The following is a 26,786-nucleotide window of genomic DNA, read 5'->3' as shown; positions in this document are numbered from 1 at the left end:
CAGCCTGCTTGCACTTAGGAGCACTAGACACACTTCACAAGCGCCTCATGTCAGCAAACACCAGCACTTCCGCGCTCTGCTTGGGGCCATGCTAAACAGCAAAATCACCAAAAAAAAAAAAAAAAAAAAGAGCACAAAAATGTTTTAAATGTGGCTCTAATAGTGTTTGAAAAAGATACCTGTTTACCATCTGAGAGCTGCAACAAAGAGGCAGGGCTTCGCTTTATCCCACCTCTGCTTGCAATGTGCACGTCAACAGATTCACATTTTTCATCACTGAGCATGCGGCTGAATGAGTGCGAAAGCACTCTGAGTATTGATTTCAGGATTACCAATAAATCTTAGTGAGTAGGCGAGTTCACAGATACGGAGTCTGTGAATAATTAAGATCAATTGTACATGGTTTCACATTTTAACATCTTTCAAATTGGGGTGCATCTTAGAGTCCCTGAAAGACAGTATATACATCAATACAGATAGCATCTGTGGTCAGCATTGAGTGGAAATCCAAGCTGACAATCAGCACATATAGAATGAGCCCACATATGTAAAATAAGACAATAAACCTCCATGCTTCCCTTTGCTACATATGGCTAACATACGGAGCAGTCCCCCAGGGCACTGTTCTAAGCACTTTACTATCTTAATTATTTTAACCTTTACAAAGCCCTTATGAGGTAGGTGCTATTTTTTAATCCCCATTTTATGCAAATGGAGGTTAAGAAAATTGCCTAGATCACAGAAATAGATTTTTTTTTCACACCAAAGTAAAACTGATTGATTGGATTTTAATCTATGAACTTTCCAAACATTGTATCTTAACAGGAATTAAAACACAAACAATTATAAACTCACAACAATCATTCTAAATTGTATTGTTAAGAATTTTAAAACTTTTACTCCTTTTATTTCCCATAGTATTTCTTACTTAGAAGTAATGAGACATGAATGTAAGGTATGTCATCAATTTCATCAGTAGCTCAATTTTCCTAAGTGCTGGATTAATGAGATTGTTCTTAGCTTTTGAAAGCCTCTTTTATTTTGGCTTCATAAAAATATATTCCTGCATATGGACATCTTTTTTGTTTATGAGAACACTTACATAACTTGTACTCTGTTTATAATGATGCTTGTTAATTTTAAATATGTTCAAGTTGAATTATTTGAATAAAGTAATAAACTAAGATGTAAAAAAATGAGAATTTTTATGAGCTCCAGATAGACTTATGCAAGAACTGATGTATCTGAAAGTCAAAGTACTTCAGAAACTAAATGCAGAAAGATTTTAAATTGAAAAAACAGAAAGATTATGGAAACATGGAACTTAGACATGCATTTTTTACTCCAAAATATTCTGTGTGACACTTCGTGTATTAAAAGATTGCTCTGGGGATTTATTGTCCTAAAAAAACTGTTGACTTGTTACCATATCCTCATTTAACTAATAGCTTGTCCTCCACCGCCATTGCTGCTACTGAAAATCTACGCATTAGCCAATGCCCCCTCGGGTATCAGCAAACTTTCTGGGTCCCCAGTCGAGTATTATTAATTGAACCATGAAATTTCTGTTTTTTGGTAGGTCATGTTTGACCCATTTTTATCAGCTATATCACATATCAACCTAGTATCATTTCCCTTTAACTCTCTGTGGCCCTTGATCTATATATTGCTGATGGCATTTATCTAGAACTGACTGTCCAACCAGAGGCTCTAAGTCCCCTTGAGGGTATGGACTGCAGTTTGTTTTCCTTTCGGTCCTGCTTTCCCCTTGACAGTAGGTTCTGAATAAATGTGGGTGGATGAAGTCAGAGAAGGCATCATCATTGCCTTAACTTGCTGTATCTTCCCTTTCAGTGGTCCACATGTGCAGCGTCCTGGAGCATAACTGTGCCCACTTCTGCATCAATACCCCCGGCTCATACGTCTGCAGGTGCAAACAAGGGTACATCCTCAACTCAGATCAGACGACTTGCAGAAGTAAGATTGCTTTGCTGATGTATCTGTACTGTCCTCCTCTGCCCTCACTCTCTGCTCTCTCAAGGGCCTCTTTTTTTTTTCTTTTTTCCATTTTGTTTTTTTAATAATAAATTTATTTTTTATTGGTGTTCAATTTGCCAACATACAGAATAACACCCAGGGCTCATCCCGTCAAGTGCCCCCCTCAGTGCCCGCCACCCAGTCACCCCCAGCCCCCGCCCTCCTCCCCTCCATCACCCCTAGTTCGTTTCCCAGAGTTAGGAGTCTTCCATGTTCTGTCTCCCTTTCTGGTATTTCCCACACATTTCTTCTCCCTTCCCTTCTATTCCCTTTCACTATTATTTATATTCCCCAAATGAATGAGACCATATAATATTTGTCCTTCTCCGATTGACTACATTTCACTCAGCATAATACCCTCCAATTCCATCCATGTCGAAGCAAATGGTGGGTATTTGTCCTTTCTAATGGCTGAGTAATATTCCATTGTATACATAGACCACATCATCTTTATCCATTCATCTTCCGATGGATACTGAGGCTCCTTCCACAGTTTGGCTATTGTGGACATTGCTGCTATAAACATCGGGGTGCAGGTGTCCTGGTGTTTCATTGCATCTGAGTCTTTGGGGTAAATCCCCAACAGTGCAATTGCTGGGTCGTAGGGCAGGTCTATTTTTAACTCTTTGAGGAACCTCCACACAGTTTTCCAGAGTGCCTGCACCAGTTCACATTCCCACCAACAGTGTAAGAGGGTTCCCCTTTTCTCCGCATCCTCTCCAACATTTGTGGTTTCCTGCCTTGTTAATTTTCCCCATTCTCACTGGTATGAGGTGGTATCTCATTGTGATTTTGATTTGTATTTCCCTGATGGCAAGTGATGCAGAGCATTTTCTCATGTGCGTGTCCGCCATGTCCATGTCTTCCTCTGTGAGATTTCTCTTCATGTCCTTTGCCCATTTCATGATGGGATTGTTTGTTTCTTTGCTGTTGAGTTTAATAAGTTCTTTACAGATCTGGGAAACTAGCCCTTTATCTGATAGGTCATTTGCAAATATCTTCTCCCATTCTGTAGGTTGTCTTTTAGTTTTGTTGACTGTATCCTTTGCTGTGCAAAAGCTTCTTATCTTGATTAAGTCCCAATAGTTCATTTTTGCTTTTGTTTCTTTTGCCTTCGTGGATGTATCTTGCAAGAAGTTACTATGGCCGAGTTCAAAAAGAGTGTTGCCTGTGTTCTCCTCTAGGATTTTGATGGAATCTTGTCTCACATTTAGATCTTTCCTCCATTTGGAGTTTATCTTTGTATACGGTGAAAGGGAGTGGTCAGTTTCATTCTTCTGCATGTGGATGTCCAATTTTCCTAGCACCATTTATTGAAGAGACTGTCTTTCTTCCAGTGGATAGTCTTTCCTCCTTTATCGAATATTAGTTGACTATAAAGTTCAGGGTCCACTTCTGGGTTCTCTATTCTGTTCCATTGATCTATGTGTCTGTTTTTGTCCTGTTTTGATGACCACAGCTTTGTAGTACAACCTGAAATCTGGCATTGTGATGCCCCCAGCTATGGTTTTCTTTTCTAAAATTCCCCTGGCTATTCGGGGTCTTTTCTGATTCCACACAAATCTTAAAATAATTTGTTCCAACTCTCTGAAGAAACTCCATGGTATTTTGATGTGATTGCATTAAACGTGTAAATTGCCCTGGGTAACATTGACATTTTCACAATATTAATTCTGCCAATCCATGAGCATGGAATATTTTTTCATGTCTTTGTGTCTTCCTCAGTTTCTTTCAGAAGTGTTCTATAGTTTTTAGGGTATAGATCCTTTACTTCTTTGGTTAGGTTTGTTCCTAGGTATCTTATGCTTTTGGGTGCAATTGTAAATGGGATTGACTCCTTAATTTCTCTTTCTTCAGTCTCATTGTTAGTGTATAGAAATGCCACTGATTTCTGGGCATTGATTTTGTATCCTGCCACACTGCCTAATTGCTGTATAAGTTCCAGCAATCTTGGGGTGGAGGCTTTTGGGTTTTCTAGGTAGAGTATCATGTCATCGGCGAAGAGGGAGAGTTTGACTTCTTCTTTGCCAATTTGAATGCCTTTAATGTCTTTTTGTTGTCTGATTGCTGAGGCTAGGACTTCTAGTACTATGTTGAATAGCAGTGGTGAGAGTGGACATCCCTGTCTTGTTCCTGATCTTAGGGGAAAGGCTCCCAGTGCTTCCCCCATTGAGAATGATATTTGCTGAGGGCTTTTCATAGGTGGCTTTTAAGATGTTGAGGAATGTTCCCTCTATCCCTATGCTCTGAAGAGTTTTGATCGGGAATGGATGCTGTATTTTGTCAAATGCTTTCTCTGCATCTATTGAGAGGATCATATGGTTCTTGGTTTTTCTCTTGCTGATATGATGAATCACACTGATTGTTTTACGAGTGTTGAACCAGCCTTGTGTCCCGGGGATAAATCCTATTTGGTCATGGTGAATAATTTTCTTGATGTGTTGTTGGATCCTATTGGCTAGTATCTTGTTGAGAATTTTTGCATCCATGTTCATCAGGGATATTGGTCTGTAATTCTCCTTTTTGGTGGGGTCTTTGGTTTTGGAATTAAGGTGATGCTGGCCTCATAGAACGAATTTGGAAGTACTCCATCTCTTTCTATCTTTCCAAACAGCTTTAGTAGAATAGGTATGGTTTCTTCTTTTTTTTTTTTTTTTTAATTTTTATTTATTTATGATAGTCACAGAGAGAGAGAGAGAGAGAGAGAGGTGCAGAGACACAGGCAGAGGGAGAAGCAGGCTCCATGCACTGGGAGCCTGATGTGGGATTCGATCCCGGGTCTCCAGGATCGCGCCCTGGGCCAAAGGCAGGCGCCAAACTGCTGCGCCACCCAGGGATCCCGGTATGGTTTCTTCTTTAAACGTTTGATAGAATTCCCCAGGGAAGCCATCTGGCCCTGGACTTTTGTGTCTTGGGAGGTTTTTGATGACTGCTTCAATTTCCTCCCTTGTTATTGGCCTGTTCAGGTTTTCTATTTCTTCCTGTTCCAGTTTTGGTAATTTGTGGCTTTCCAGAAATGCGTCCATTTCTTCTAGATTGCCTAATGTATTGGCATTATATATGTATATATGTCCTTTTCCGGTGTTCAAGATGTCGAAGCGAGGACGTGGTGGGTCCTCCGGTGCAAAATTCCGGATTTCCCTGGGTCTTCGGGTAGGAGCCGTCATCAATTGTGCTGACAACACAGGAGCCAAAAATCTGTATATTATCTTCGTGAAGGGGATTAAGGGACGCTTGAACAGATTTCCTGCTGCTGGTGTGGGGGACATGGTGATGGCCACAGTGAAGAAAGGCAAACCAGAGCTCAGGAAGAAGGTACATCCAGCAGTGGTGATTCGACAACGAAAATCATACCAGAGAAAAGATGGTGTGTTTCTCTATTTTGAGGATAACGCGGGGGTCATAGTAAATAATAAAGGTGAAATGAAAGGTTCTGCTATTACAGGACCAGTCGCAAAGGAGTGTGCAGACTTGTGGCCCAGGATTGCTTCCAATGCTGGCAGCATTGCATAATTCTTTGGTGTATTTGTTTTTAAAAAAAATAAAAATTATTTGTTCTCAAAAAAAAAATACACACACACATATATATATATGTTCATAATATGTTTTTAAAATCGTTTGTATTTCTTGGTGTTGGTAGTGATCTCTCCTTTCTCATTCATGATTTTATTTATTTGAGTCTTCTCTCTCTTCTTTTTAATAAGGCTGGCTAATGGTTTATCTATCTTATTAATTCTTTCAAAGAACCAACTCCTGGTTTTGTTGATCTGTTCCACAGTTCTTCTGGTCTCAATTTCGTTGAGTTCTGCTCGAATCTTTATTAACTCTCTTCTTCTGCTGTGTGTAGGATCTATTTGTTGTTTTTTCTCTAGCTCCTTTATGTGTAAGGTTAGCTTTTGTATTTGAGTTCTTTCCAGTTTTTGAATGGATGCTTATATTGCGATGTATTTCCCCCTTAGGACTGCTTTTGCTGTATCCCAAAGATTTTGAATGGTTGTATCTTCATTCTCATTAGTTTACATGAATCTTTTTAATTCTTCCTTAATTTCCTGGTTGACCCTTTCATCTTTTAGCAAGATGGTCCTTAACCTCCATGTGTTTGAAGTCCTTCCAAACTTCTTGTTGTGATTTAGTTCTAATTTCAAGGTAAATTGGTCTGAGAATATGCAGGGGACGATTCCAATCTTTTGGTATCGGTAAAGACCTGATTTGTGACCCAGTATGTGGTCCTCTGGAGAATGTTCCATGTGCACTTGAGAAGAATGTGTATTCAGTTGATCTCAAGGGCCTCTTGAATTCATCTTTGGCCCCTCACCGAACCAAGTTAGCATCTCCCTAAGAAAAGAAAGGAGGCTTTATAAGATACTCATGTATTTTATGTTGGCCTCCAGGCCCCAACACCCTGCCTTCACAGTGCCTGGACCAGAGTCTGACACATAGTAGGCTAGAAGGAAGAGTTTGGAAGACCGTTTGAGGCACCTACTTAGAAGTTACCTTTGGGATTCATGAGCTGGTGTCTTTTATTTCCAAGCTGTTCTTTACGGGGAACCACTGGAGAGCCTTTTCATTCACTGTCTCTATTAACTGTACCCTGAGGAATGGTTTCTGAATTTTATTCTCTTCTCTGAAGAATTTACTTAGGGTGAGTTATCAACACTGGTTGGGAATGGTTATTCAAGTTCTGTTTTAGAAGTGTGTAGAGATCTAGTCCCTTTGGCAAGGACACTTTATAGATCTCCTAAATAAAAAAGGTCAAAAGATAAAATGCAGATAGAAGTCACATTCTCATTTTTTTTTTTTTACCAAGCCCCCAAAACAGACAACATACTGACATTTGAGCCAGCAAGAGGTAATCTGCCTCTCAGAGGAGAGAATTACCTCTACGCTGAGTGTTGTCCTATGTATATATATTTTTAAGTTGTAAGTAAACCCACACTATGTTAGCCCATAGACAACCAGGCTACCAAACCAGGCTTACTCCGGAGTGTGAGGAACATCACCCCATATGGAAGCAAATAAAAGTCAGCTAATCTGACGCACAGTTTGTGCAATGCATAATTGTCATTATACCACATGGTAAGCAATTAAGCATTAATGGAAAGCACTTGCACAGATGGCTGTAATTAGTATCACATTTATAGAGCCAAACCACATTTTCCTGTTTTCTTCTCACTTCGTTTTCAGGGTTGAGAGTAGTTGGATAGAGGCCTCCTATCCCCCCAAATTAGATGACATCTGCTTGACTCCTCCAGTTCTCTGGCCTGTGGAAGCACAAAGCCCTTGGACTCTGTGAATCTCCCATGCTCTGTGTTCTTTGGCTCCTCTCAGGATTCCAGATTTTTGAGGGCAGCCTGAATCATCCTCATCTTCTGCTTGAACCTCTGACCTTTCTTCAGTTTCCACAACAAAATTCATTCACAGAATACTCATGGGCTTAACAGAATTCACTGGAGAACTGGGGGAGCCCTAGTGAGGTCACTTCACACACTGCTCCGCAAACAACCTAGGCATCTTTTTTAGACCTCTCCCTACCTTCTTTGGGAGCTGTGCCTGTCCCCTCCCTGGGGAGCCTCTTTGGGAGCCCCCTTGCCCCACGGGGTTTCTCTGAAGCATATTCAGCCTTTAGGCACCCTGCTAATGGCCTTCTTGCCCTTCCCTTCTAAGAACACAATAAATTCCTCCCCTTGTCTTCTGCCCAATAGTCTGCTACAGTGAGGGCATCTGCTAATATCCACTTTCCATAGCCTGGCTTAGTCAACTCAGAGGAATTTTGAGACTAGCAAATAAAAAATCAAAAGTTCTCTGCTCAGTGTCATGAGCAAGACCTACCCCCACCAGGTTTTATCACTTCCTGCCTGGCCCCACTTCTGAGCCCCAAGCACACCCCCCGCCCCAGGCTCTCCCCCAGTATTGGTCTGGCCTGGGCTCCCTTCTGGGCAGGGCCAGGGGTGCAAAGAACGTGAAGCAGAAACTGCCCGGGCTTCAGACGGACTGACCAGGTGGAAAGGTGAGGTGGTCCAGGGCAGAGGTTCTCAATCTCCATTAAATAAGAACCCCTCAGGAAGCTGATTGCCCCTAAGGTCTCACCCCCTAGAGATTCAGAGTTGACAGGTCTGGGGGTGGGGCCCAGGAGTCTGCATTTCCCATGAACTTCTTCTTTTTTAGGGGGAGAGGGAAGAGCTTCCAGTTAAGGGAGGAAGGAGGGGGCTAGAGCCAGGGCTCTGCCGTCCTGTCTCACCCAAACCTCCAGTCACCCGGAAACAGATCACCTGTGCTGTTAGCACCGGAGTTAGCTGAATTGGTAGTCATGGGGAGCATTTCTCTCTCTCTCTCTCCCTCTCTCTCTCTCTCTCTCTCTCAGACAAAGGTGATTAACTCTTTGGTTTGCATGTCTACACTTCTGTATGGGCCAGACTTCTATTTCAATCCCTACATTACTGCTGTGCCTGTCTCTTCCCCATCTGCTGATTTAAACTCCTTGACTCAACTTCCTCACCCACAGGGTAGGAAAGCTGGTGACAAATTAACATCATCTATCCTATCAATACGTCCTGGTTAGCCTGTGGTTTCAGTCTAGTAGATGGTTAAAAGGTTGTGCCAAGGGAAGGCTGGGCCATTCCTCGACCTCTGTTTATGAGCTGCTTGCAGAGACCTGTGTCTGCCAACATCAAGAGAGACTCAGTGGCCCTGGAGAGGAGTGAGACACTGCTCTTTCCATCTTTGAGCATATAAGATGTGCCTGCACCATGCACACTACTGGAAATAAAAGAGTGAATAAAACAGCAGTGTTCATGCTTCTTGGAGCTCACATGCTTGCATGGGAGTAATTAAAATAAACAAACAGGGCAGCCTGGGTGGCTCAGCAGTTTAGCACCGCCTTTAGCCCAGGGCCTGATCCTGGAGATCTGGGATTGAGTCCCACATCAGGCTCCCTGCATGAAGCCTCCTTCTCCCTCTGCCTGTGTCTCTACCTCTCTGTCTCTGTCTCTCAGGAATAAATAAATAAAATCTTTAAAATTTTTAAAAAAATAAAATAAAAAATAAAATAAACAACCAATATAACTGCAACCATGCAATCGGTGATTGCACCAGAGTGATTGCAGCCCATGAACAACAGCTCAGTGTGCTGTACACAAGGTCAAGCCTAGCTAGAGTCAATTCACTGATGAAGTGTTCACTATGTATTAGGAGCTCTCCTAGTGCTTTATATGTGTTATTTCATTTAATTCTGAAAATGAGCTCTTTTTTTTTAATTTTTATTTATTTATGATAGTCACACACACACAGAGAGAGGCAGAGACATAGGCAGAGGGAGAAGCAGGCTCCATGCACCGGGAGCCTGACGTGAGATTCGATCCCGGGTCTCCAGGATCGCGCCCTGGGCCAAAGGCAGGCGCCAAACCGCTGCGCCACCCAGGGATCCCTGAAAATGAGCTCTTAAAGTGGGTTTTATCATTCTCGTTTTACAGATAAGGAAAATAAGGTATCCTCCAAAAAAGGTCAGATCATGTACTCAAGGTCATATGGCTAGTACTATGATCAAACCAGAATCCAAATCTTGTTAATATGTATGACTCCAAATTCCTAGCTCTTTTTATTTTTTTAATTCCTAGCTCTGAACCACTGTTTGGTATTGTGCCATGATCCTGGAGGGCCCCCAGATGGCAGCAGGCCAACCCTGCAACCACAGAAATTCCTCTAAGCCCAGGAGGACAGGCAGGCAGGTTCCAAGGCTCACTGATCCCCAGGGAGACTCAGAACTAATTCACCAGAACTAGCATGCAAATGATTGTCGTTCCTCCAAGTCCAGTACCAACTGCTATGACACTGACACTGTACAGAATGATTTGAGAGGACCTCCTGGGTGATGACCTTCAGATATGTGTGTGTGTGCATATGCAGGCATGCAGGCATACACACATACACACCCACACCCATATCCACCATTTTGTATTGGTTCCTATCTGTTTGGAGGGAAGAGGCAGACACAGCTAATTCAGAGATTCTTCAAGTGGAAATGGACCTTGGCTGTCAGACTTTTACTCCCTTCCCCATAAAACCCAAGAATCCTATTCCCTCCTGGTGTCCAAGATGAATGATGTTGCTTGTCCATTCTCCACCTGGTACACGACGTTGTTGCAAAACACCTCCATTCAACCTCCAGATAGCATGGACCAAGCTGAAATCCTGCTTTCTATGATCCTCACCTTTGATACTATTTCTGCCAGCTAAAGCTATTATACCAGAAGGTATATTTTCTTTTCCAAATAGAGAAAACCCTTTGATTATTGAAGAGCATTATCTCCCCATCCCTCATTAATTTTTTCTTTTTCCAGGGAAGCATAGACACATCTTTAAGTAAGTGGGTTTGGGGTCTCTTCACTGTCCAAATAATGCCCTTCTGGGCACTAGTTGGTCAGTGTCTTAAAAGGTGCTCTTCCATTCAAAGACTAGATCAACCATATTAAATAAATATTACCCTCAAAGTCCTGCCCATATGAGCATTTTGGAATGTACTGGAAGTCAACATTGTGGATTCTTCTGTCCTCTAAAAAGTCTTCCCCACCCAATACCACTATATGACATATATGCAAAAGTGTCATCATAGTGCCTAGCCCATTGGGCTCAATCAATAGAAGTTTATATCCTTCTCTCTCCCCATGTAAAAACAACAATGGAAATGGGAAACACCCTCATGAAGTAAGCCTGTCTTCACATATTTGTTTTCCCCGACCATTCCCTTCTCCTTGAATTCCTTTCCCACTAATAAGAAAGAAGTTTATCTTCTTTCCTTTTCCTTCTTTATGTTTTTACATAAGGAATTTTTCCTTTTTGAATATTTAATCTATCTGGAAAAATATTGAAAACACAACATTTAAAAAATTTCACATGGCAAAAAATGTAAACTTTCTTATCCACCTTTCTCATTTTTTCTCTCTCTCAAGAACCATACCAAATGCGTTTTATTGCTTTCATTCTTCAGATATGTTCCTGACATTATTTTTTCCAAGCTACACAAATGATTTAGTAGCTTATATTTCAGAGTTTAATGAAGGGGCATGCTCCAGAAAAAAAGTCATATTGTTAAAGAGAGAAAAGAAAATTATAACCAACATCCCTCATGAATTTACATGCAAAGATTCTTGAAAACTTAGCAAATAGAATCCATATTTATAGTCTATAATCAAAACCAAATGAGGTTTATCCCAAGAATGTAAGTTTGTTTTAACATAATTCACCATATAAACAAATGAAAAAATATATAATTTTAATAGATGCAGAAAAGGTACTTAACAATACCCACCATTCATTCATGATAAAAACTCTCAGCAAACTAGCAATAAAAGGGAAATTTCTCAACATGATAAAGGGTATCTACAAAAAAAAACCTACCATTAACATCATACTCGAGTGAAAAGTAAATGTTTTCCTCCTAAGAGAAGGAACAAGACAGTATGTTCATTCTTACCACTTCTGCTCAGCATTGTACTGGAGGTTCTAACTGATAAAATAATAAAATAAAAAGAAATTAGAAAGTAATACAGATTGGAAAGAAAAAGTAAAATTGTCCTTATTCACAGACTATGTGATTGCTCATGTGGAGCTGGTGGAATCTTTAAAAAGCTACTAAAATTAATAAGTGACTAATTAATCTTACTACTCATTAGCCTTAGTTGTAAGATACAAAATCAATATACAAAATTATTTGATTGGATTTTTATATACTGGCAACAAAAATCAGAAATTAAAAAACCAGGACTGCCTGGGTGGCTCAGTTGGTTAAGCATCTGACTCTTTTTTGTTGTTGTTTAAGCTTCTGACTCTCTTGATCTCAGCTGCTCAGGTCTTGATCTCAGGGATGTGAATCAAAGCTCTGCATTGGGCTCCATGCTGGGTGAAGAACCTACAAAAAAAAAAAAAAAAAAAAGAAAGAAAGAAAGAAAGAAAGAAAGGAAAAGAAATGAAATTGAAATACCATTTAGAATGGCATTGGAAATATGTAAGTAGGGATAAAGTGACCAAATTGTGAAAAAGACAAAAAATTTCTGCAATAAGTTAAAGAAGACCCAAATAAATGGAGAGGTATACTATATGATGGAATGGAAGGCCTAACCTGGCTAAGATGTCAATTCTTTCCAAATTGATCTATAGATTCAAAGCAATCCTTATAAAAATCCTAGCAGACATTTTTAGGTAGAAACTGACAATCTAATTCCAAAATATATATAAAAATGCAAAAAAACCCTACAATAGTCAAATGCAGTCAATTCTCATTAGCCATGATGGCTATAAGCCTCCATGAACATTAAACTAGCAATTAATTACTAGATCATTTTTCCTAGAAGAAATACAGAGTTAGATTCTTGTGAGCCTCTGGCCACAACATCGTCACTGAGTATATAACCTTGTCTTATGTACGTTTCTATTTAAGGAAACCTTATTGAGTATATATTGTTGATTGGTTAAAATTGAACTCACAGGGCAGCCCCAGTGGCTCAGCGGTTTAGTGCCACCTTTGGCCCAGGGTGGGATCCTGGAGTCCCGGGAACGAGTCCCATGTCGGGCTCCCTGTATGGAGCCTGCTTCTCCCTCTGCCTGTGCCTCTGCCTCTTTTTCTCATAATAAATAAATAAAATCTTAAAAAAAAAATTAAACTCACAGCTAACAGCACTATTACTCATGCCCGAATGAAGATCATCTAATTACATCTTTTCTTCACAAGGCACATCACAGCCTTGTTGCATTTAGAAACACTGGACAGCACTCCAGCACTACTCTTGAGGGCCATTTTAAACAGTGAAATCACCCAACAAAAAAGCACAAAAGGCAAAAAACATGGCACTAAACAGAACACAAAAAGGCTGCCTGTTTGTAATATGAGAGCTAAAACAAGAAGGCAAAGCATTGCCTTTTTTAACTTTAACTGGGAAATGTGTGCATCGGGTAGCTCAAATTTTTCACAATTCCGTGCACATCCATGAATGGCCATGGAAATACTGCAAATATTGATTTGAGTTACAAGTAAATTTTAGAAAATAGGTGAGTTTGCAAATATGGAATCTGCAAATAACTAGATCAACGAAAACTCTGAAAAAATAAAGCTGGAGGTGTTAGATTATCTGATTTTAAGACTAATTACAAAGTAATAGCAATCAAAACAGTATGTATTGGTGAACATCAATGGACCCGAATATAGTCCAGGAATAGACCCATACACATATAGTGAACTGATTGAGAGAAATGCCAAAGCAATTCATGAGGAAAGAATAATGTCACCAAATGGTGCTACAACAATTGGATTGCCATGTGCAAAAAAAACGGATCTTGACCCTCACTTCATACTATACACAAAAATTAATTCAAAGCTAATATTAAATCTAAATATAAGAGAGGAGACAATTAAATGTCTATGTGAAAACGTAGGAAAAATTTTTTGATGACCCTGGGTTTGGCAAGGGTTTTTAAAATATGATATAAAACACAAAAGAAAAAACTCAATAAATTGAACTTCATCAAAATTAAAACATCTGTGGGTGCCTGAGTGGCTTAATCAGTTGAGCAACTGGAGTCTTGATTTCTGCTCAGATTCATGGGATCGAGCCCTTGCATGGGCTCCATGCTCAGCGCAGAGTCTGCTTATCCCTATCCCTCTCTTTCTGCTCATGCTCCCTCTCTCTAAAATAAATAAAATAAAAAAAATAAATAAATAAAATAAAATAAATAAAATCTTCAAAAAATAAAAATAAAAACATTTGTTCTTCAAAATAAACTACCAAAATGAAAAGGTGAACCGTAGATTGGGATAAAATACTTAAAAAACATATATCCAGCAAAGGATCTTAGAATATAGAAAGAATTCTTAGAACTCAATAATAGGAAAATAAATAATCCAGTCAAAATGGGCAAAAGATTTGAACAGACACTAAGCTAGAGAAGATATATGGATGGCAAAGAAGGCTGTGAAGAGATGTTCAATATTATTAGTCACTAGAGAAATACAAATTAAAACCACAAAGAGATACCACCATTCTTCTACTAGATTGGATGAATTTTTAAATATTGACCATAATCATGTTGTCAAAGTTGGCAATGGGAACTGTCATCATTCCTGGCAAGAACATAAAATGGTTCACCTCCTTTGGAAAACAGTTTAGCAGTTTCTACAAAGCTAAATATGTACCTACCTTATGACCCAGCCATTCAATTTTTAGGTATTTATCCCAAAGAAAGTAAAATTTATGTCTAAACAAAGATTTTTTTTTAAGATCATATTTATTTACTTATTTGAGAGAGAGAGAGAGAGAGCATACAAGCAGGGGGAGGAGCAGAGAGAGGGAGAATCTCAGGCAGAGTCCATTCCGAGCATGGATCCCAAGGTGGGGTCCTATCTCAGGACCCTGAGATCATGACCTGAGCTGAAACCAAGAGTCTGATGCTTAACAGACTGAGCCACCCACGTGCCCCCTATGTCCAAACAAAGATTTGAACACAAATGTTTACAGCAGCTTTATTTGTAAGAGTCCTGAACTGGAAACAACTGAAACGTCCATCAATAGGTAAATGGATAACTAATTGTGATATATGCATACAGTGTAATAGTATTAGGCAATGACGAGAATGGGCTTTTTTTTTTTTTTTTTTTGAGAATAAACTCGATATAAGCAGCAAGCTAGATGAATTTCAAAATTTATCCAACCATGTTGGATGAAAGAAGCCAAACAAAAAAGAGTGCATACTGTATGATTCCATTTATAGAAAATTTTAAAAGATGACAACTAATCTATGTGACAGAGAGCAGATTAGTGGTTGCCTGGGGGTTGGGGGTGGGCAGTGGCAAGGGAGCAGGCTGAGGGCTTCCCAGGGGGGATGAGGAAACTTTGAGGATTTGGGGGTTATGGATATGTTCTTTATCTCGATCATGGTGATGATATGTTGATATGTCAAATTTATCAAATTGCATACTTTAAATGTGGGCATTGTATTATATGCCATTTACAACTTAATAAAGGTAATCTATTTAGAAAGTCAGAACAAAGTGGTTTTGGAAAGTAAGTGGTGCTGAGACAAAAGGTTGCAAGAGATTGGAGAAAGAGTCATGGATCAATCAGGGAAGGTGTTGTGGAGGAGGGAGTTTCCTAACAAGGTGAAGAGACATGCAGAGCTTGTCTTTGAGGGTGCTAACTAGACCAGACTGCCTATCTGGAACAGTTTGTTTGGGGCATTAGTAGGGGCTGGGAGGAGGAATGCAAATAAATTATGGAGTGATTTTATTCTCAAGGTGAGTCCCAGCAGCAGTCTTTGGTGGGTAGAGGGGCTGAACACAGGTGTCAATGATAAAACTGCATTTTAGTAAATTGACTTAAGCAGTGATATATACATGGGATTCAAATTGGTAGAGAGTGGGTGGAGAAGTACCAGCCATCCATCCATTCACTCACTCATTCATTCATTCATCCAACACTTACTGGTTCCCTCTAGGTACTTTTACGGGCTGGTAGGAGAAACATGAGTGTTTCTCTTACATGTCTGAGACCCAGGAAACCCTCAGATCTTGGTTTCCCTTCTGTTCCACACATATGGAACAGAAGATGAAAGATGCAATCATTTTAAAATTCTAATCAGCCCAGTGAGCTCAGTGCATGCTTTCTTATGCCCACAGAATTAATTAGGAGACCACAGCAATAATTCCAATGCCAGGGAGAAGTTTATGACATGAGGTGGGGGGATGGGAGGTGGAGAATGGTAGCAGAATTTAAAATGATGGATAACTTCAGAGAGGAAACCTGGTTTTGAGGAAAAACTAGTGAGTCTGAGAAGGAGCCCACACAAGTGGTTGGATGCAGCTGAAGATGAAGGCATTAAGTTTAAGGCAAATCCCTGGCTGGATGTACTGGTGCTAGTAATTGACCCTGAAAATGGATAAAATCTTGGAGGGAGAAAGAGAGCATGGAAAGGAAAGGTCTGGGTCAGAACTTTGGGCTGCCCAGAGTGGGAGCAGGAATAAGAATGGAAGAGCAAGCAGGCTGCCTCCATGAACAGCCAGCCTTCAGCTTCTGGATAAGCAGCACAGCACCCGGTGCTGCTGGGACCGCTGATGTGAGCAGAAGCAGAGGCTGCTGAGCAGAGGAAATGTGGGTACGAGCTCCCTCTCCACCCTGGCTGCCGGGCCCAGGAACTTGGAGATGGTTACTTGCAGCCTGCTCACCCTCTGGCTGGGCCAGGCTACAGGGTTTAAAAAAGAAGGAGGAGGAGCAGGAGGAGGAGGAGGGGGTGGAGGCGGGGAAGGAGAAGGAGGAGGAGAAGAAAAAAGGAAAGAAAAATCTGGCTGAGTGGCATTCTCATGGGAGAACTGACCTGACTGCATATTAGTGGAGACACGGTGCTGTGAGAGAATCACCACACATCAGGGGAAAGTGAGTTTGAGGCTTCTATAGCTTCTTTTCTGCTTTCCTATTTTCACAAGCACCTAGACAAGTGGTTCTCCAAGTAATGCCCCCAGACAGCTGCCTCAGCTTGCAGGGAAACTGGTTAGAGATGCAAACTCCAGGCTGGACCCTCGTGCTCCCAGACACTTTGCGGTGGGACCTAGGAATGTATGTTTTAACAAGCTCTCCAGGGGATTCTATGTAAGCTGGAGTTTGAAAACCACTGACCTAGGCATTTTAAACTAGATCTCTCCCTAAGAGACTCCACTCAGTAACGAGTTTATATTAAGAATGTGATGATGTAATGGCGTTTGGAAATTGCAAAGTGCTCTACAAGAATAGGGCACAATTTGTGCATGTTTATTTTGATCAACCTCATTTGGTCAGATTTACTTATGTTTTTAAGGCTTTCCAGGATGGGGGATTGGAAATCTTCCCCTTTTCTTTTCCCTTCTCAAAAGAGAACAAAAATCTTGTGAGTGATTAGGAGAACTGATTGAAAAAAGAATTCAATAGCTGGGGAGAGAAGGATTCTAGGCACAGCTGGGGTTTGCCTGAAAGGACAGGTTTGTTTTTGTCGGTGACATTGGGTTTGTTTTGTTTCCTCTAGCATTAGAAGCGCAAGGCTAATGACTCACATTTACTGTTAAAAGTCTTTAAATCCAAACTGGAGCTGTCATAATAAGATTAGTGCTTTCAGGCACCATGAAAGAAGGGGGATGGTCCCCAAAACGCAGGTTTAGGTTCACTCTAGAAGGGCTTTCAGACTGGTGTAAGCGGAAACCCCATTGTTTCCCACTTGAGTGAAATAACAGCCCTAATAAAACATCTCTCTTTGCTCTCGCTGGGATAGATAATTTGTGATTTCTACATCTCAGGCTAAATAAAAAGGAGACATTTAAGAAGTGGTCATTTAAAAAGTGGAGCGTGTCTTTAAATATGTTTTTGCCTTAACTCCAAAGCAGGGATTAAACTGTCATTTGTGTGAACAGCATGCAGCGTGGCTTGTCTAAAATTTTGAAAAGCCAGTAAAATTTGATTTGGCCTGGCATGGTGTCAGCCGCAGCCTTTATCCCATGCTCCTCGTCCAGCATAACCAGATGGAGGTTTTCCAAGTTCTCCAGCTGAGGCACAGTGCCAGGGTTTCGAGATCACAGATGAAGGCAAGCACTTAAATCTAGGATGCATGCGAGCCTAGGGGCTTTGAGCACAACTTTGGGGCTTTGAATTAGCAAACCTTCACTGATTTATTTCATCTGGGAAGACTCAGCAGCTGCAGCTAATGTCTGTCCCTATAATTCATGAGGAACTAAAAGCAGGTAAATTCTGTTGTCAGCTCTGTGCTAATGATTGCCTTCTAGCAAGACATTACTTGAGTTTGGTGAAATCTTTTGTTGTAAAATTCCAAATAGTCTACCTGGCTCTATCAGATCAATCCAGCAGAGAATTTACAACGCAAAACTTTGTCAAGAATATGTTGATGCTCTTTAAAGAAATCTGAATCTGTGTCTACATAGGGGTTTTGCAGGCATCCATAATGTGACACTATATTGTAATTGTGATGTAGGCAAGGATCTGGTTGAGGTCCGCCTCTCTGCCATGCTTCACTGGGCTGCTACCTCCGAGACCTTTCTTGACCCCAGTCTAAGGAAGGAGGAGGCCAGCATTTGCTGGGTGCCTACTGTCTGTCAGGGGCTTTACTCATCTCATTATCTCAACTAGCTCCACAGTGTTCCCTCCACTTAATTATTTAACTTTTAGGAAATTTGGATCTCACAGAAATCACTTACATGAATCAGGTCGCCTGGGTGGCTCAGCGGTTGAGCATCTGCCTTAAGCTCGTAGCCTGATCTTGGGGTCCTGAGATCGAATCCCACATCGGGCTCCCCACGGGAGTCTACCTGTGTCTCTCAGGAAAAAATAAACAAAATCTTTAAAAAGGAAAAAAAAAGAAGGCAGGAAATCATGTGAAGTTATGCAAATCATTTAGCTGAAGTCAGGTCTGGCTCCAAAGACAGTCTTCTTTTCACCCTGATTGTCTCACATCCATCTTTTTTTTTTTTTTAATATTTTTTATTTATTAGAGATACAGAGAGAGACACAGAGAGAAGCAGGCTTCATGCTGGGAGCCTGAGGTGGGACTTGATCCCCTGTCTCCATGATCACACCCTGGGCTGAAGGTGGCGCTAAACCACTAAGCCACCAGAGCTGCCCTCCATCTAAAGAAACATAACTGCTCTTTGTCTTCTTCTCTAAGGTCAATTCCCTTCTCCTTACTTTTCCTATTACCTCCCTTGAGTCTTTGTATAAAAGAATCTATTTTGTGAGCCTACCTTCTGACCACATTATAGAAAACAGAAGTTCCTTCCTTCCACACACCCAACTCACTCTTCCTGATAATTTTGTCTTGCAGCACTTAAAAGGTCTGATATAGCATATAGCTTTACATGTTTGTTTTGTCTGGCCCCCATCAGTGGTGTGCTTGTAAATGTTCACAACCCATCTCCAGGGGGGAGAAGCCCCAACTTGTGAGGATTGTTGACTCCTGTGCTGTAAATACTGCCAACATGGCCAATTTCAGGCTGCCACCTGGCCTTGCTGAATGCAGAGTAGGGGAGAGGTGTGCAGGGTCTGTCGTGTGGCCCCACACAATATTGGCTCCCCACTTGAATATCAGCTCCAGGGGGATAAAGATCGATTGATAGCTTTTTATTTTTTTTTTTTATTTTTTTTTTTGATAGCTTTTTAAAAATCTGTTTTATTCACTGTTATTTTCCCAGTACTTTGACAAGTGGATGAATGAATGAATTTGGTCATTTCAATATATTTTTAAAAATTGACCATACGCCAGACATCATGATGGGTATTTGAGCTGGAGTGCTGAGCAAAACAAGCTCTGCCCTCCTATGGTAGGGAAAAGAAACCTTCAATAATTGTTGTGAATGAAGGGGTTTTTGTGTTTTTTTTTTTTTTTTTTGCTTTTTTTAAATTTTCTTGGATTATTTTTTTATACATTTATTTATTTATTTTGTATATTTTTAAATTGGAGTTCGATTTGCCAACATATAGTATAACACCCAGTGCTCATCCCATTAAGTGACCTCCTCAGATGGGGTGACTGGGTAAATGAAGTGTTAAACTCTGGTTGTGGTAAGGAAGACGGTGAGGGAAAACTTGACCAGGGAGTGGTCAGGTAAGAGCCACCTGAGTACTCAGGGTTGGTGGTAGTCATGTCCACTCCGCACCTACCACATGAAACACGTGGTATTATACCAGCATCCTGAGGAACATCAAGACTCATCTCGTCCCTCTCAGAATTTTCAGCCTAGATAAGATTGATGAGAGAGAAATGCCTGACAACTCCATGTTTATATAGCATGGACATGGGTTCATTCTCTCATTGCTAAGTACTTTTTTCTTTTTAAGATTTTATTTATTTATTCATGAGAGACACACAGAGAGAGAAGCAGAGACACAGGCAGAGGGAGAAGCAGGCTCCCTGCAGGAAGCCAGATGCAAGACTCCATCCCAGGACCCCGGGATCACGCCCTGGCCCGAAGGCAGACACTGGACCGCTGAGCCCCCCAGGTCTTACTAAGTACTTATTGAGCACCTACAATGTGCCAGGCACTGTACTAGGTACCAAGGATGTAGCAGAGAGCAAAACAGCCAGTTCCTTAGCTGCCACCACAATACCGGGGTCTGCAGCCGGGGGCTGGCTCTCAGATGTTACTGGACTCTGAGCCCTCTTCTTGTACTGGAACACTTCTGGCTGGGGACAAGGACAGGTACAGAGGTGCAGGAAGAATTTTGTTCTCATCACACTCTTCTTGCCAGGGTCCCATTTTGATGGAGGAGAGGATTTTTAGGACCATAGGGACATCCGTATTGGGAGACACGGAGTATGGGCAGAGGAACACTTAATGGAGCACCAGCTAATGCACAAGGACAGGATGCCAGGCTCTGGGAAATCTGCGAGTAAGATTAGGTCACATTCCAGTGGGGCAGACAGACATGATCAGGTCTTTCCAATACCACTGGATAAATGTATAAGTGCTGGAGTGGAGCCCAGAGGAGAGGTCTTCCTGGAAGAGGTGACATTTGACTGGGAGTGGGCGGGATGAGGGGAGTGGCAGAGGAGGGCAGCCACCAAGCACAGAAGGCTTGGAAGGACAATGGGGACTCGGAACTCCCTGCTTCTCCCCTCCCCCATAGTTTTATTACCCTCCCTCCCAGGCTGTGAGAAAAAGAAGCATTGTTTTTCAAAAGCAGAAGGAGTCATCCAAAGATTTGTATTTGTTTCAAATGGAAGTGACTACTGACAGAAAAACACAATTGTTTTGTCAGAACCCAGTCTGTATTTATTACTTTGTCTTTGCTTGATTAAGCTAATCCCTCAACGGTTTCCCTTAGGACCATGCAGATCCTAGTGGCCATAAATCTCCAATATTATAAAAACAGTATGAAAGTACCGCCCACCCAAAGCCAACTGGCAAACTTGCTGCTTGTGAGGCCTGTCTTCTGGGATGCGACGATAAGCCTCCTGTTCCAACCACACTCTGCACCCTCACGCCCCTGTCTGCAGTTCTGTCTGCCATGTGGAGAGGGAATCGAGGACAGTGCTAATGATGAGATTTAAAAGAGGAAACTGAGCCTGGCAGTCCGTGGACATAGAGGGGGAGGCTGACTCCTGGGTCTAGGCACCTTCCCCTCAGCTCACTGTGAGGCCTCTACCCAACCCAACGACCCCCAGCCTGGCTGCACGCTGCAATTGTCTCCAGAGCCTCAGCAGACCTCGCTGCCTGCACCCAGCCCCAGTCAGTCTCGCTCATGGAAGGGGCGCCCTGAGCATCTGGTGGTGCTAACCGGTAGCCAGGGTTGGGTACTGCTGCTTGTCAGCCAGCACTTGCAGTTGTTCACAGGCTGTCCTGAGGGTCTCCCAGCCTTTGCTTGAGAGAAGCATTGCCTCTCTACCTACCCCTTTGGGAGAAGTATTGTGGAGAAAAAGATGATTGCCTCAAGGTCTTGGTTCATTGCTTTCAAAATGCTGCTTTCAAAGGGATTCCTTTGTAACCTGTTGGAGGGTTTTCCATTATTATAAAAGCTCATGTTCTAAACTCGTGTCAGAAAATTTGAAAGCATGGACCCCTGGGTGGCTCAGTGGCTGAGCGTCTGCCTTTGGCTTAGGGCGTGATTCCAGGACTCCGGGATGGAGTCCCACATCAGGCTCCCTGCTTGAAGACTGTTTCTCCCTCTGCCTGTGTCTCTCTTTCTCTCTTTCTCTGTGTCTCTCATAAATAAATAAAATCTTTAAAAAAAAAAAAGAAAAGAAAAGAAAATTTGAAGGCAGATCATTCTAAGTAAGAATAAAAATCCCCTGTACTCCCACCACGCCTTTCTAACCAGCATTAGATAGGCTTCCTGCTGGCCCCCAATGGAGGTGAAGCAGCAGCCAGAGCAGAGAAGGGAGGCAGACCCAGGTGAGGAAGCCCTTGCCCCCCCACCTCCAGAGATGGCCTTAGGGTTCAGGGCTGTAGATTGTTCAGTGTCCTGTGGTGACCTCCAGCCACCAGGCTTTGTGCAGGCTCTTCCTCCTCCCCATCAGGGAGCAGGGAGTGGAGCAAGGGAGACACAGTAAATACATGCCTGCATAAACGCCTATGCACATAACATGGTGAGAGATGCCAAGGGGAGAAGTGCAGGGGTGTGAGATAGCTTGTAGGGGAGGCGGCAGGCTCTGGCTCTGAATAACAATTGAAGATCCTTGTACCAGAAGGTTGATTTTTCCATCAATGTGCAAGCAAATCAAAGCTCCTTCAGCATGGAATTCAAAAAAACTTACCACTATTCCCAAACAAAGCAGTAATTTTTATTTAACAGCTAGAAGCCCTTTAGGTTTCCACAGAGCTAAAGGAACAGCCAGATCCCACCTTCTAAAGGTCAGCTCAGGTGGAATCCTCTCTCTCCCTCTTGATGGATTTTACCCTGACTGGTCCAGTTCGCCTGCTGAACCGGATTGATTTCTCAGCCTGCCTTCCGGCGCTCTATCATCTGGTGTCAGCTGTCCTTCCCTCCTGCTACTTCCCTTGGAATTCCCAGTGCGGAATTCAGCTATCATGCCTGTCCCGTTTTCCTCATTTCTGCACATTTACTCACACTGCTCCCTCAGCCCAGGGTGCTTTTCTCTTTTTCCATTCTCTTACCTGCCAGCTTTTTCCAATCTACTCTTGACCATGGGGCTAGTTTGTTCTACCTCAGGACCTTTGCATTTGCTATTCTTTCAATCAGAAATGATCTTTCTAGAGCTTCTCTTTACTAACTCTTAGAATACAGCTGGGTGACAGCAGGAGGCACTTCGTCTGTTTGATTCACGGCTGTATCCCCCAATGCCTGAAACAAAGGAGGTACTTCATTTACTGAACAGATGAAGAGTATCCTATGATTCAGATTTTTCTTAGATCTCTGACATAGGCTTGTAATGAACAGTAGGTTTCATCATTAATTATTCACTATGATTTTTATGTGAGGTTCTTGGTGTTTTTTTTCTATCTGAATCCACTGGAAATCTCTATTGGAGTTCCCAATTGGAAATCTAAGCTATAAATATACTGGTAAGAGATAGAAGAACTTGCATCTATAATTTTCTTCATCTACTTTATCAATTTGGGAATGAAAATACTTCTTTTAGTACATGAAAGCCAGAGTCCCTGTTTGTACAATCTTAGACATTAACATTTTTTAATGTAATGATGCAGATTTTATTTTTAAAAATGATATAGTGCATTTGACAGAAGTGATGAATGAATCAGCTTTTATCTTCTTATCAATTTAATATTTTACATTTATCTAAAAGCATAATAAACCATAAAACAATGATACTGGAGATTACATTGAAGTGTAGGCATTAGACTCGGGGGTCAATCAAGCTTTCTAGTTAATTGAGTTTTCATCATAGTGAATAACTTTTAACCAGAGAAAACTCTTTTAACATATTTGATCCCTTTAATGAATGCCCTTGGTTTTCTTCAACTTTAATGGTAAAATCACTGGAAGAGCTAGTTACAAAACCAAGCCATTTTCCTTTCTGAGAAATAACATCATGTTAGCCTGTTTTCTTGCAAAGGAGAGACAGAGTCAGTGATGGATTGAAAATGTGTTTAACCTTTTCGCTCTCTGATATATTTTTAGTTTCCTTGCAGTAAGTGCATTCCTGTGAGCACATTCTTACATTACATTTGCGTGAAGAGCCAGGGCTCAGAACATCATAAATATTTGACTCAAATGGGCCTGGTAATAACTCCATATCTCCCTAGTAATCTTTAATACCTCTTTGGCTTCACATTTTCCTCATTTGCTACTGGCATGAAGAAATGGAGCTCAAAGAGGATTTCTAAAGATGGTTGTGGTAGACAAATGGAATGAGAAGGATGTCCCAAAGGACAGATGCAGAATTGGGACCTGCCATTTTGAGGGTAGGGGTGAGTAGCAGGTCTTTTCACTGTCCCGTTTTCACTGTCTCGTTTCACTGTTCTCTCTCTCAGCTTCCCCCTCTGCAAAATGTCAAAAGCTGTGCCAGACTATCCCAGGTACACTGGTGAGACTGGGGTTGCAAAGCCTTTTCATTCTCAAAGAATAGGAATGGTACCTGATGCAGACGAGTACAAAGGCTTGCTTGTGATACCTTACAGTTCTCAGGAGCCATTGAAGTGTTTCAGAGCATTTCCATGAATATGAGGAAAAGACAAAACCCGGTGTTAACTTGAAATTCTTCAGTGCATTTAATAATTTTTTTAAAATTTTTATTTATTTATGATAGTCACACAGAGAGAGAGAGAGAGAGAGGCAGAGACACAGGCAGAGGGAGAAGCAGGCTCCATGCACCGGGAGCCTGACGTGAGATTCGATCCCGGGTCTCCAGGATCGCGCCCTGGGCCAAAGGCAGGCGCCAAACCGCTGCGCCACCCAGGGATCCCTCTTCAGTGCATTTAATAGAGTTGAATGATTCCAACTTTGAAAGATATGCTTTTTATTTATGCATAGAAAGGCATCAAAATGTTAACAGCAATTGCCTCTGGATGGTAGAATTCCAGTGGAAAGGGATTTTGAAGGTGAATATAACAAGTGCTTGTGGCCTGGCCACATGCCAAGGGTCATCTCCTTCCGAGTCGTGTTCTAATGGCGCCCCTCTGCCCCAGTCCAGGATCTGTGTGCAGCCAAGGCCCATGGGTGTGAGCAGCTCTGTGTCAATGTGCTCGGCTCCTTTGTCTGCCAGTGTTACAGCGGCTTCACACTGGCTGAGGACGGGAAGACGTGTGCGGGTGAGTACTCCTCAGCCTTGTCAGTGAGGAGGGGCTGGTTGAACATGGCGAGGGGGTACAAGGGCCTCCCACAGATCTCAGGTTCTCCTATGACTTTCAGCCAAGTGCTCGGTGCTCGGGTCCAGTTGTTAGAATTTGAACTCTGAAGACATCACTTATGGCTGAGGCTAGGCTAGGCAGAGGGGGAAGCTAGCATCTTCTCATTCTAGGTCCTCAGCCCAAGGCATATTTCTGATAGTCTCTGTCAATATAATTATCCCTTTATATACTGCGTCCCCTGAAAAGGACTGGGCAGGGTTTCATCAAATGCAGAGGCTGTTTGGGATGGCCTGGCTTCTGCATCACTCACGTGTGGCACAGGAGATTCACTTGTTGCCATGCAAGATCGGTGAGTGGCCCCTCAAAAATGTAGGTGGCCATCCTCCTCAGTATGGATCTGCAGTTGAGTGGTCCAAGTGACCACCAGGAGTAAGAGCCCAGCTGTATGCAAGAAGACACCATTGCCAGAGGAAAGAAACAGTTGCCTAGAATGCAAGCCCAGGGAAGAAGTGGCCAGGGCAGTGCTTGGAATTTCAGGCAGCAGCTTGCAATCAGTTGAGTGGCTTCCCACTTGGGCAACTCCACGTTGTGTGACCCAATGGGAGGTGGGAGGGGTGGGAGTGGCATCTGATTTCTTCAGTGAAGGACAGTGATTCTCCTTGGCACCTGGAGAGCAGGACAGCACGTCCCTAAGGCCACCTCCCGGTTGTCTACAAGGCCCCTTAAACTTGCACGATCTCATTCATTCTTCATCTACCAAACGGTGCCTGGCAAGCAGTAGACATTCAATGAACTGAATTCAGTACTTATAAGGTCACAAATCTGGAAGCAACACAAGGGAAAAGACTGGAACCTATATATTCTGGCTCCAAACCCTCCATTCTCTCTTCCTTATCCCATTGTTTTCAGAGTGTCTTGTTATGTCTCTTTTCACAGTGAGTGATGACTATATTGCACATAGAATTCACATTTTCCAGCACACTTTGATTCTTAGCTAAGGATGTGAAAGGAAAGAAGCCACAAAATGAAAAGTACAGGTGGCACCTTCTTCACAGGTGAGAATAGAATGGGCTAGTTTGCTTGTTTTTACACACTCATGGGAATGAAAACTGCCCTCATTGAAGTCCACAAATGAAATCGGTGTATATTATGCAAGTAATATACTTTCATTGAGGATAAGGATTAAACAGATGAGAAAAATCACTTTAAATAGTTTGTTGTATTTTTCTGCCAGACTTTCCCCCATACAAATATCTAATTCAAGGGGCACCTGGGTGACTCAGTGGGTTAAGTGGCTGACTCTTGATTTTGGCTCCAGTCCTGACTTCAGAGTCATGAGATTGAGCCCCTCGGCACAGTCTGCTTGAGATTCTCTCTTCCCCTCTCCCTCTGCCTTTCCTCTTGCTTGTGTATGCACATGTACACACAACACACTCTCTAAATAAATAAAAATCTTGAAAAAAACTTATAAAAATATCTAATTTAAAACATTTTGTTAATGTTTAAAAAATGAGGTCATACTGTTTATTTTGTTTTTATCCCCCTTACCAGTTGTTAAATGGGTAGAAACTTTGGGGGCTGTTGGGTCAGAAGGAAATTAGACCATTGGGAATAAGGCCAGTGGATAAGCTTCAGGAAAAGAGTTAGGGTGTCTGGTTAACTGGGTGAGGGAAGGAGCAGGGAAGGCCCAGGGCTTGTGTGGGTGACAGGGAGTAGATGTAGCAGGGGCAGCAGGGGCTGTGGCTGGGGCAGGAGGCCTGCCTTGGCCCACGGGAAACTAGACAGTGGTGAGGAAGTGAGTTTTCTGTGTTGCCAATTAATTGCATAATCACTCTGTGTACTAGATAACTTTTGTGTCTCTAAGGGTTTTGCTGGCACTTTTGGGGTTTGATACTTGTGGAAGAGCCGCAAGCATGAGAGTAGAAGCTGTAAACACAGCTGTCAAGGAGCTGTCATGGGTTGTGTT

At 42.1% G+C, this 26,786-nt stretch overlaps 2 protein-coding genes across 4 annotated transcripts in view; both read left to right on the top strand.

The window, feature by feature from the left end:
* Positions 1 to 26,786, top strand: part of MATN2 (matrilin 2) — a 149,441-nt gene that overhangs the window by 50,008 nt on the left and 72,647 nt on the right. For 2 of the 3 annotated variants that reach the window (XM_072734240.1, XM_072734239.1), the window contains exons 4-5: positions 1,855 to 1,977; positions 24,659 to 24,781. In XM_072734240.1, coding sequence (XP_072590341.1) covers positions 1,855 to 1,977; positions 24,659 to 24,781 — 246 coding nt within the window. The remainder of the gene's footprint in view (positions 1 to 1,854; positions 1,978 to 24,658; positions 24,782 to 26,786) is intronic. The other variant, XM_072734241.1, reaches the window with a different exon arrangement.
* Positions 5,112 to 5,607, top strand: LOC112916938 (large ribosomal subunit protein uL14-like). Its single transcript, XM_025994747.2, has one exon. The coding sequence runs from the start codon at positions 5,128 to 5,130 to the stop codon at positions 5,548 to 5,550; it is 423 nt and encodes a 140-aa protein (XP_025850532.2). The 5' UTR covers positions 5,112 to 5,127; the 3' UTR covers positions 5,551 to 5,607.

The sequence above is a fragment of the Vulpes vulpes genome, chromosome 13, assembly GCF_048418805.1.
Source record: "Vulpes vulpes isolate BD-2025 chromosome 13, VulVul3, whole genome shotgun sequence".
NCBI lineage: Eukaryota > Metazoa > Chordata > Mammalia > Carnivora > Canidae > Vulpes > Vulpes vulpes.
The sequence above is the reverse complement of the archived record's forward strand: the minus strand, read 5'-3'. Positions and strand labels throughout refer to the sequence as shown.